The sequence below is a fragment of the Rhinopithecus bieti genome, unplaced genomic scaffold (genome assembly GCF_001698545.2).
Source record: "Rhinopithecus bieti isolate Rb0 unplaced genomic scaffold, ASM169854v2 scaffold_17939, whole genome shotgun sequence".
Classification (NCBI taxonomy): Eukaryota; Metazoa; Chordata; class Mammalia; order Primates; family Cercopithecidae; genus Rhinopithecus; species Rhinopithecus bieti.
The window spans coordinates 2,359,333-2,369,628 of NW_016809446.1; the positions used below are offsets into that span (position 1 = coordinate 2,359,333).

Consider the following 10,296-nt stretch of genomic DNA (forward strand, 5'->3'; position numbering starts at 1 on the left):
TTTTTTTTTTTTTTTTTTTTCAAGCACATCTTGACATGACAAGGTGGAGTGATATTTTTCTGAAGAAATGCTCTATCATTTATCAATTAATCTCCTCTTTATCAAATATTTTCAATGAAAACCATGCCTATTTAAGTATAATCCAGGCGGTTATTTATGACAAAAGGAAAAAAAAAAAAAAAAACTAACTCAACAAGACTGAGCTTCCTTTTCTTTTTTGTTTTTTGAGATGGAGCCTCACTCTGTCTCCCAGGCTGGAGTGCAGTGGCACGATGTTGGCTAACCGCAACTTCCACCTCCCGGGTTCAAGCCTCAGCCTCCTGTGTAGCTGGGACTACAGGTGCACTCCACCACGCCTGGCTAATTTTTTTGTATTTTTAGTAGAGATGAGGTTTCATCATGTTGGCCAGGTTGGTCTTGAACTCCTTTTTTTTATAGCCAAAATGTGCAGAAGCAATTTTACCTCTTTGGAGCATATGGATGGTTATAGACAAAAGACTATTGCTGGTACAAAATTACTTCTGATGCCCTTGGTTAAAATAAGACTAATTCTAGAAATGGAATATTTGTTTGCTTCATGTAAAATTTTAGGGTGCAAAAAAAGGTTCATATTTAAGACCTCACTAAAAGCTCTTTCACTTTACACTCAAATCACTGCCACCCTTAAATATACAAAGTTGGAGACATGTAATTACTTGAGATTCTTGAGAAGAAGGAGAAAGCAACACAGAAACCTACTTAAAATGTCTAATTCTTCAAGAGCCACATTTTCTTCAGGGATTTGACTTTCCAGATTTCTCACTACTGTCTTGGCTGTACAGACATAACCCTAGGAAATATAGTCAAACTAAATCAAAACATGAAGAGGAAAATAAACTAAAAGTACACAGTCATTCCCTTTAAGACCAATTTAAAGTTATTGTTCATTAATCGTACATTATTCTTTCCTGAACAACCCTCCTCAGGAAGCCCCTGTGGTGGCCAGAGCAGCCTTGTTCCTGGAATGTGCTCGTTTTGTTCACCGCTGCAACCGTGGCAACTGGCCAGAGTGGATGAAAGGGCACCATGTGAACATCACCAAGAAAGGCCTTTCCCGGGGACGCTCTCCCATTGTGGGCAACAAGCGAAACCAGAAGCTGCAGTGGAATGCGGCCAAGCTCTTCTACCAATGGGGAGACGTGAGCTTTCGGTTTTCTTCTATAACAATTAGGATGCTTGAGTGAAGTGGAGTCATTTTTTGATTGGTTGTGTTGGTTTTGAAGACAATTTGTTGAGTGTTTGATATGTACCAGGTACTGAAGGGAACCCTTTGGGGAAAAATAAACAACTCATTTAATCGTCCCAATAAATCTATGAGGTCAGAAATTACTCTCTCTGTTTCACAGTTAAGAAAACTGAAGTTTATACAGGTCAAACAACCTACCAAAGTTTACATGTATATTAATAGTAAGTAGAGGAACCAATATTCCATCTCCCAGATTAGATTTCAAAGCCTTGCTTCTAGTTGCTGTATTCATCAAGAATTGTCTTTTTGATAGTTGTTGTTATAATTGTAAAATACACCCTTATTTTGGATTCTATTCTAATTTATGTTTTGTAGGACATAATTTTTTCTAATTTCTTAATGAAATTTTCTCTTTTGTTGATGTGCCTCCTTTAAGTTGTCTGAAAGCTTTTGGAAATTGCACACACACATACACACATATGTATGTATGCATATGAATAAGTGAATAAATTTAAAAGTGAATGAATGAAACTTCTTTAGGAATTCTAACAAAAAAGACCCTTAAAATAACTCCAACTTCTTTACCATAGAAGGAAAAAAGGTGACGAATAAAAAGAAATTCAAGAGGACCAAGTTGTTTCTGCTAAGTTTAGACAGAGCTGAACATAAACACACATAAAGAGGTTCCATATATTCCTCTTTTCTTAAAGATTACTTGGAATAACTGTTATAATTTCGATTAATAATTCAGCTGAATGTGTCTACCAATGTGCCTACCAGCTAAGGGTATTCTTCCTCCAGTTTTACTCACATCTTTTTTGTGAAGTGCCTGAGTTATTCAAAAGGCATGAATTGTATTCAGTATATGTGCAGTCTTTCTATAAGTGTATCAGTCTTTACTTCATTTGCTGTTCTTTGGATTTTCTTTCCTATATAAAGACATCCTGTTTAAAAGGATACATGAGTGTGTGTGTGTATATATATATGTATATATATGTGTGTGTATATATATATTTATATATACATATGATACGATGGAGTAGAACACTTCATTAATGCTAATGTCGATGATCAAGACTTAGCACTGCCCTTTTCAGGCTTCTATTGCACATTATATATATGAGAAGACACACTTTCTCCTATGTAATATCTATTTTTGTAAATAATTGAGCTAAGTTATTATGTGATTCCATTGTACTTATCCTGCATTTAATTTAGTTTTAACAGCACAAGAGTTTATACAAGTCAAGCAGTGTCAATGAAATGCATATCATGAGATACATAGAGGCACCAATAATCTCTTTAATGTGGAGAGATGTTTCAGCCCCCCATTTATTACCTATCTCATTCAAGGAAGATCTTATTGAGAGGCTTCTCTGAAGCAGCAGTCACAATTGATAATCCCATTGGCTTCCTACAGGAGGAGAAAACCACGAAGTGCTGCGCATTTGAGAGTTTCAGGTTTATAGGGAGATTGTGACCAAGAGATTTCACAAACAGGTGTTTTCAGGAGAAGTGTCTTCTGACTTTCTTGCAGCATTTGACACTGCCAACTGCACATACCTTTGTCTTTTTGAAACCATTATGCTCCAGAGTTTCCTTGCATCTCTGTGCCTAATTCTCTGTGTCCTTTCCTAGTCCTCTGTCTCCTCTCTCCTCATAAACAGATATTCTCCAGGATTTCTTTTAATTTCTTCCTATATAACTTACTTTAGGGTTACATTTATTTTTATATTTCCAACTATAACCCGTAAGTACAGACTTCCCTAACCATAGCAATTTTCAGATCCCAGGCCCACATTGCCAGCTGCACTTTGGAAACATTCAGTTAATATCCTAGAACTCAATCTTCCAAAATAAAACCCTTCTCCTCAAGTAAACACATTGCCACCTACAACCCTTCTGAGCTTTCTATTCTTATTGACACCACCGTCATCTGAGATGCCAACCTTTGAGCATATCCCCATCTCCCCGCCATTGATCCCACCTCTTTCGTGTCACTGAAACCCCTTAGGTCAGATTCCATGACTTCTCATCTGGATGATTAAACTTTTTTCCTATTTGGTCTTCTCCTCACAGTCTCCTCTCATTTAATGCATCCTACACACTGTCAGTGAAAAGTTCTTCCTATAGCCCAGCCCACCCAAGATATGACATTCATTCTGATCTCCCAGCCTCCAGATTTGCCCCCTCTAATTCATTCTCCAAACTGCTCCCAGAGTGATTAGGCTGCAATGCAAATTAGAGTGTGTTTCTGATTCACTTAAAATGCTTTCAGTGGCCCTCCTTTTCCCTCGGGATAAAACCCAAACTGCTTAGCCTGGCATCACTGCCCTCTCCATGACCTTCACTCAAACCATTCCAAGATTATGGGTTAATAACTCAAATGAGTCAATGTACCCAAAGAATATGTATTTAAATACTTTCCTCCTAATATATGTTCAATAATAATAGGTTCTGACATGAATTTTTGAAAGCAGAGTCCATACTTGTCTCAGCATTCCTGGGTAGCTAGTACAATGTCCCTGGAATGAGAGATCAGGTTACTTCCCCCACTCAGAAACTATCTTTCATCTTTCTCAAGAATGTAAAATGAAGTTCAACTTCAAGAACTGTAGGATCTGATCCAAATCTACCTTTTCAGCCTTTCTGTACATTATTTCCTCTCACAAAATTGAACTTCAATTAAGTGGCCCCTCTGGCAGTCTCTGAGCACATGGTGCATTTCCATGAACATACATCTTTCAGGACCGTATCCTCGAATGTCTACTCTCCCCATTCTCCATCAGTCAAAACACCAATTTGTCAAAGGCTACAAACTTTGAGACCTTCTGTGAGATTTTCTGTGGTTCTCTGAACTAAATTTTATCTTTATTTCTTTATTTTTTTTATTTCAATGACTTTTGGGATACAAGCAGTTTTTGACCACATAGATGGATTAATTTTACAGCAGTGAATTCTGAGATTTTAATGCATCCATCACCCGAGTAGTGCACGTTGTACCCAAAATGTAGTTTTCCAGTCCCACAGTTCCCCGACCCTCTCCCTCTCTGAAATGAATTTAATCTATCTTATGAGCTAATAAAGTGTTTCCAGTATCTTTAGCCACTTAATTAGTTGTTTTGTTATGTTATTACATCCCTCAATAGACTATAAGCTCATTGAGAGAAAGAAAGAAAGAACACAGGCATAGATAGTCAGACATCCTATATTTGAATCCTGCTGAGCGACCTTGGGCAAACCTCCCAGCCCTTCTAACTTTCCTATTTGCCAAATAGTAATCTTTCCTATGTGGGCTTATAATTTACCAGGACACATTAAACAAAGGTACTAGTGTACTATAACAACTTACTCAACTTTATGTTCTATTTAATACCTAACAAATTACCTCACTTAATAAATATTTGATGAATGAAGGAAGAGACGAAAAAACATAGCCCTGAGGCATTTTTCTAGCTTTGGATGAGAAATAGAGATATAAATTGTTATTTAGACATATAATATTATACCAGAAAAGTTCATTTTTTGAGCAGCCCTTTAAGCTTTATAAACGGTGGATTTAATTTAAGTTGCTTAGTTACAACGTCCTGGAATGGTCAATGTAGACATTTTTCCTCTTTGAGTCTCACTATTTAGTTTGTTGGCTCCATTCCAGACTCATAACTGCATGTCTCCTCCTTAACAGAGGATCTCCAAAATAGGATAAGGCTTTTTGTTGTGGTGGTGGTTTTGTTTTTACAATTTGTTTTGTTTGCTTAAAACTTACCCAGTTAGCAGCTAAAATTTTAGAATCCCACATACTGCTTTCTATACTGCTTTCTCCTTGGTATGGTTTTTGCTTCCTGGTTTTAGCTCCTCACTTAATTCCAGAGTTTAGGGAGACCTTTTGTTTCCAGATATCCACAACATTCAAAATGTCTTTTCATTTAAAGAGTTATGAGGATAATCTTCACTTAGAGAGCTTGAGCATGTTGGTTTTCAGTAGTAAGTGTATTTTCTTACTTGCTGAGAATTTAGTAACTTTTCTAAATATTTGCAAAGTATGATACAGAAAGAAAGAAGAAAGTTAGCTGGAATTTTGCTCTTACTTAAACAGAGAGTGTCCAAACTGTCAAACCCCAAGTTCAGTGATCTGTTTAACTTTTTCTCTCACTCCTGAGCCTGCATCTCTTCCATTGTTGCATGCACTATATAATTGGAAATAAAATAAATTAGATGGAGATAGTGTTTTTTTGTCTCTTCTTGTGGAAAATTCCTTTGATAAACCAGACAGTAGTGCCTGATGATTCAATAACAGATAGCAAGGATGTTAGTTCTAAGAATACCATGTAAAAACCAATATTGTTCATGTGCTGAGTTATTAAAAGTCATATTTCTAATGTTGTTGGGCAGTCTACCAAAAGAAAACTTAGCATTTCTTACTAATTCATAGAGTATTATGGAAAGAGGAACAAAGTCTATAAAAGAAGCCAATAAGTACATATATAATGACATACAGAAAAAAAATCAGCAACAGAATTCTGGCCAACTTCTAAACTCATTAGCGTGACAGTGACATTCTCATTAAAAATAGCATAATCAGAAGCACTCTGAGGAACTGTGCGTTCTGATGTTTTACTGCAACAAAATCCTCCATTAAAAGCAACTGTGTACTCCCTTTTATCATATCTGTAAAATAAATAACCTTTGAGTAAATGGAAATATTTTCAGAAAAACTTTTGTACAAAGATACAAAGGTGTCATCCTAGTTTTTACAAATCTTTAAACTGAATGACCTTGGGGATAGTAATTTCTTCCATTTCTGGTTTCCATACTGGCAAATATGGTGGAAACAACACTGTAGCATACAGAAGAGGCTCATGCTGGAAATAATTCTCATTAATTGGTTACTTATGTCTGGTGTAATGTGAGAGCCTATTTTAGAGTTTGACTTAGTTTGTGCTGTTTCATTGTTTTCCTTCCCATTGTAGGCAATTGGCGTCCGATTGAATGAGCTGTGCCATGGGGAAAGTGAGAGCCCAGCCAACCTTCTGGGTCTCATTTACGATGAGGAGACCAAGAGGAGACTTAGAAAGGAGGATGAGGAGGAAGACTTTTTAGATGACAGTAAGGAGACTCCCTTTACTACAAGAACCCCTGCTTGTAAGAACCTCTGCTTTAGGAGCACTTAATACTTCTCTTTTCTCCTTCATATTCTTACCACCTCCCCATGTCTTCCCACTGCGCCTTATCCCCTTTTCCCTGTGCATGTATGTGCATAAAGCCACACAGAGACAAGGCAAGAACCAGAAAGAGCAGACAGACAGGGGCAAGGAGGTGCAGACAAGATGGAACATTTATTACTTTTTCGTCTTTGACTCTTGCTATTACACAAATATTGGTATTAGACTTCTCTGAGAAAACATCTCTGAGAGACTACAGTTGCGGAAAATTTACTGTCCTAGAAGAGATTTTTTCAGGTTTTGTGTTTCTTTTGTGTTTTTTGTGTGTTTTTGTTGTTGTTGTTGTTGCTCCAGGAAACAAAATCAGACAAAATAAAATTGAATATGAAATATTTTCCAAATCAGTAAAATACTGAAAATTTTAAACAAGTATATTATAGTATTTAACATGACACTGAAATATTAAAATATTCAGAGGTTGCTAGAACTATGAATGTCGGCTGTACTGTACCTATTTATTAAATTTGGAATTGAAACTCATCATAGAAAAGTAGAGACAAAAGGATTCCTATTATATTCTTCTTCAACATCATTTTGTGCATACATGTGTTCTATACCATACAAGCTTTTGTATATATGTACCACTGCCTTTTATGGAATACAAAATTCCAGTTATAGTTATGGAATTCGTATCTTTATATGGTGAACGTATTGAGATATCTTCCTTCTGACCTTCCCCTGTGGTTTGAAATTCAAGTTCCCTGACTACATGTTAAGAGTTGTCCTTCATTAGGTGATTCAGACCTACTGCATCGTTGCAGTCATGAAATGTAAAAGAATAGATGGAGTGTAACATTAGGCAGGACTGAATAATAATCAAAGAAAACTCTTATGATCTTCCCTTCCACATTCCTTCCAAAGTTTTGTTTTTTTTTTTTTTTGCATTTTTTAATCATGTTGCCCCTTCTAAGACCTTATCAAATCAGAGCAAATCTTCTTGACGTAGCCATTGACAAAACACCAAATTATTATGTCAGTCTTTCAGCCTAATAATCTACAATCCCAAAAATATCTACAATAGCCTAAACTATCTTAGAATGAGGTTTATCCAGCAATCACAGAACCTAGGGAAGGCCCACCATAAGACCCGTCTAGCCAGAGGGCATTCTAAACCACCCTGGAACTTCCAGGGGGCCGTTCAGAACAGAGAGAAGCTGAAGCAACATTAAACGCATGCATCCTTATAGGCCAAAAACAACTTGAATCCCCATTAGACTGCATAAGTGTCGTTTACCAGTATGTTATGCCTAGAATATTAGCTTTTTGTTGAGACTAGGTAGAACTCAATCCTTGTTTATTAAAACAGGATATTTAATATGATAGCCATGAAAGAGCCTAGACTAAGACTAAGCTCATTGTCTGCAGGACTGGTAAGAAAAGCCTGGATGATAACCTTAGGAGTGAAAAGACAGACCCAAAAGTCTATACTGAATGTCTGCTGTTCAATTATTTTTTTAAAAGTGTTGCATATCCAGACAAAATTTAGTCAAATAGCCCCTATAAGGCATATATAAGATTGATATGTCTGATTTTTACTTCCACTTTCACGTCAATACACAGCTCATCTTGCATTTAAAGGCTAATTGTGGTGCAAGCAACTTTCAGGCTGGAAATTCTACAGAAGCTTGTCTTTTCCATTCTTGATGACAGGCAAAGTCCCCAGCAACAAATTAACTCCGGAGAGAAAATGGTTTTCCTGAGAAAACAATAGCTTAAATATCTACAGAAAGACCATAATTTCCACCTATTTTCGAATGAAATCATGAAGTTTGTATTCTATTCAATTAAGAAAGCTTAACATCCAGGAAACATTTTAGAGATATTTTTAGGACTGTTCATATGTAATGATATTGTGATTGCTTGATGACTTGATTCATTTAAAATAGACAACCATTTCCTTTCTTTTATAAGAGAAGGAATTCTACATGGCTTTGATTTTTTCTGAACATTTAAATAATCAATATATTTCTGCATCATCCTGTGTCATTGGTTGTGATGACACATATCTGAGAACTAACTCTGAGAATTTGAAAAATCACTATGGTGTTACCGTGGCCATTATCTATCTTTAGAGCAAAAACTATTAGTTGGCTTCTAGTGGATACAATGCTTTACTAATTCAAAGGTCAATATTCTTCAGAGCAAAAGAGAATATTTGTACATTTCTAGTATAGCTATGCCTTAATTTGACAGGCTAGCTTGCACAAACTGTATGATATGTGTGATCCAGTAAGTCTGTCTTGTCTGTGTTGCAGAAACACATTTGAACTACAGCTGAAACAACTTCACTGCCCTCAGAACAGCAAGACAGACATCCCTCATAAAATGAGCTGGCAGAATTTTTGTAGCTCCAAATCTAGTTCACTGCCATATACATAGTCTAAATCTGATTGAATAGCAGCGTAGAAATCTTGCGAGATTACTTCCCATTTCTGTTTTCATTAAAAGCTATTCTAGTTTAGTTCGACTGCATTTTGTTACTCTATGATGCTTTAAGGAAAATAATTTAGTTCTGCTTGTTCAATATTTTAATACTGAAGCATTCTGTAGAATTTGCAAAATGGAGGAAGAGAGATGCTTATGGTAGTGCATAAATCATGCTAAAGGGAATAGGTAAATTGAACTTACATAGACATAGATGAAGTCTTCATATGTAATTGGATGTTGGATATACATAGGTAACATTCTCATATGCAATTTGATTTTACACATTGTAGCTATGTCCATCAAACTATGCATTTCTGTATTTTTTGTTGATTTGTCTCCTTATGAAAGAACACTTTCATTTCACAGGTACTGTGAACCCCTCTAAATGCGGTTGCCCCTTTGCCTTGAAGATGGCAGCATGTCAACTTCTTCTGGAGATTACCACCTTCCTGCGAGAGACCTTTTCTTGCCTGCCCAGACCTCGCACTGAGCCTCTGGTGGTAAGTTAAAGCATGCATGTTAATAATCAGGTTACTTGGAGAGGCCAGGCGTGTGTCTGGGTTTTCAAGATTCACAGTTTTCTTAAATGTTCCATGGCTAGTGTATCACATAATTTTAAAAATTCAACCAAGGGATTTTGAAACATAAAAAGAAATACTCTTTTCCTCATTACAAATAATAATAACTCCAAAGTTGATCTAGAAATCAGTGAAGGTTGTCCTACTGGATACAGTGTTTCATTGATCATTATCAATTATGCTGGGAATATCTAGGAGCTTTTAGCTTCCTTTACTCTGAAAATATGAGGAGTTTTATGGCTAATATTTTCCAGAACTCACCAACAAATTTTTTATACCAACTGCTCATAAATCTGTATAGAAATTTGCTTCTTAATGAGTGTTCTCATTTAAGTTATGGTTGAAAGTACTCCAGTATTTAGTGTCTAAACATCCCCAAACGTACATTGTTATTTCTGTAGCATTTCCTGTAGATTATGGATAGACAGAAATAAGACCATGAGTGTGTGTGTGCATGCATGTGTGTGCATGCATATACACTCATGTGTGGTGTACCATGAGGGCCTGATTTGTTTAACCAATGATATAAATATAAATACTACCCAAGAACCAGGCGCGTTCACAGAGTGTGTGGCACGGGGCACACCTTGGAGCCAATTTTCCTTCACTCCTAGTTCCCTAAGGGGCACCACGTTTCCAGTGGTTCTGTCATCATAGGCATCATCCAGCTGGAGTTGAGGAACTGGACTAACTCATTTTTTTCCTTTCTCGGTTCACATAAGACTTATGGCACTCTCCCAGAGCAATCATTACGTAAACAATCTATGTGTTACCATTTAAGCAAATTTTACAATCCACAATCTACCTCCTCTCCTCCTTTTTTTTTTTTTTTTTTTTTTTTTTT

General features: G+C 36.4%; 1 protein-coding gene across 11 annotated transcripts in view; it reads left to right on the forward strand.

Moving 5' to 3' along the window:
• The window catches only part of UNC80 (unc-80 subunit of NALCN channel complex), a 231,389-nt gene that overhangs the window by 106,287 nt on the left and 114,806 nt on the right, over positions 1-10,296 (forward strand). For 7 of the 11 annotated variants that reach the window (XR_001888651.1, XM_017889402.1, XM_017889408.1 and 4 more), the window contains exons 23-25: positions 966-1,178; positions 6,196-6,367; positions 9,241-9,374. Coding sequence is in view for 10 of the 11 variants with exons in the window: in XM_017889402.1 (XP_017744891.1) it covers positions 966-1,178; positions 6,196-6,367; positions 9,241-9,374 (519 nt within the window). In the remaining variant the exon portion in view is untranslated. The remainder of the gene's footprint in view (positions 1-965; positions 1,179-6,195; positions 6,368-9,240; positions 9,375-10,296) is intronic. The other 4 variants (XM_017889406.1, XM_017889411.1, XM_017889410.1 and 1 more) reach the window with 1 other exon arrangement.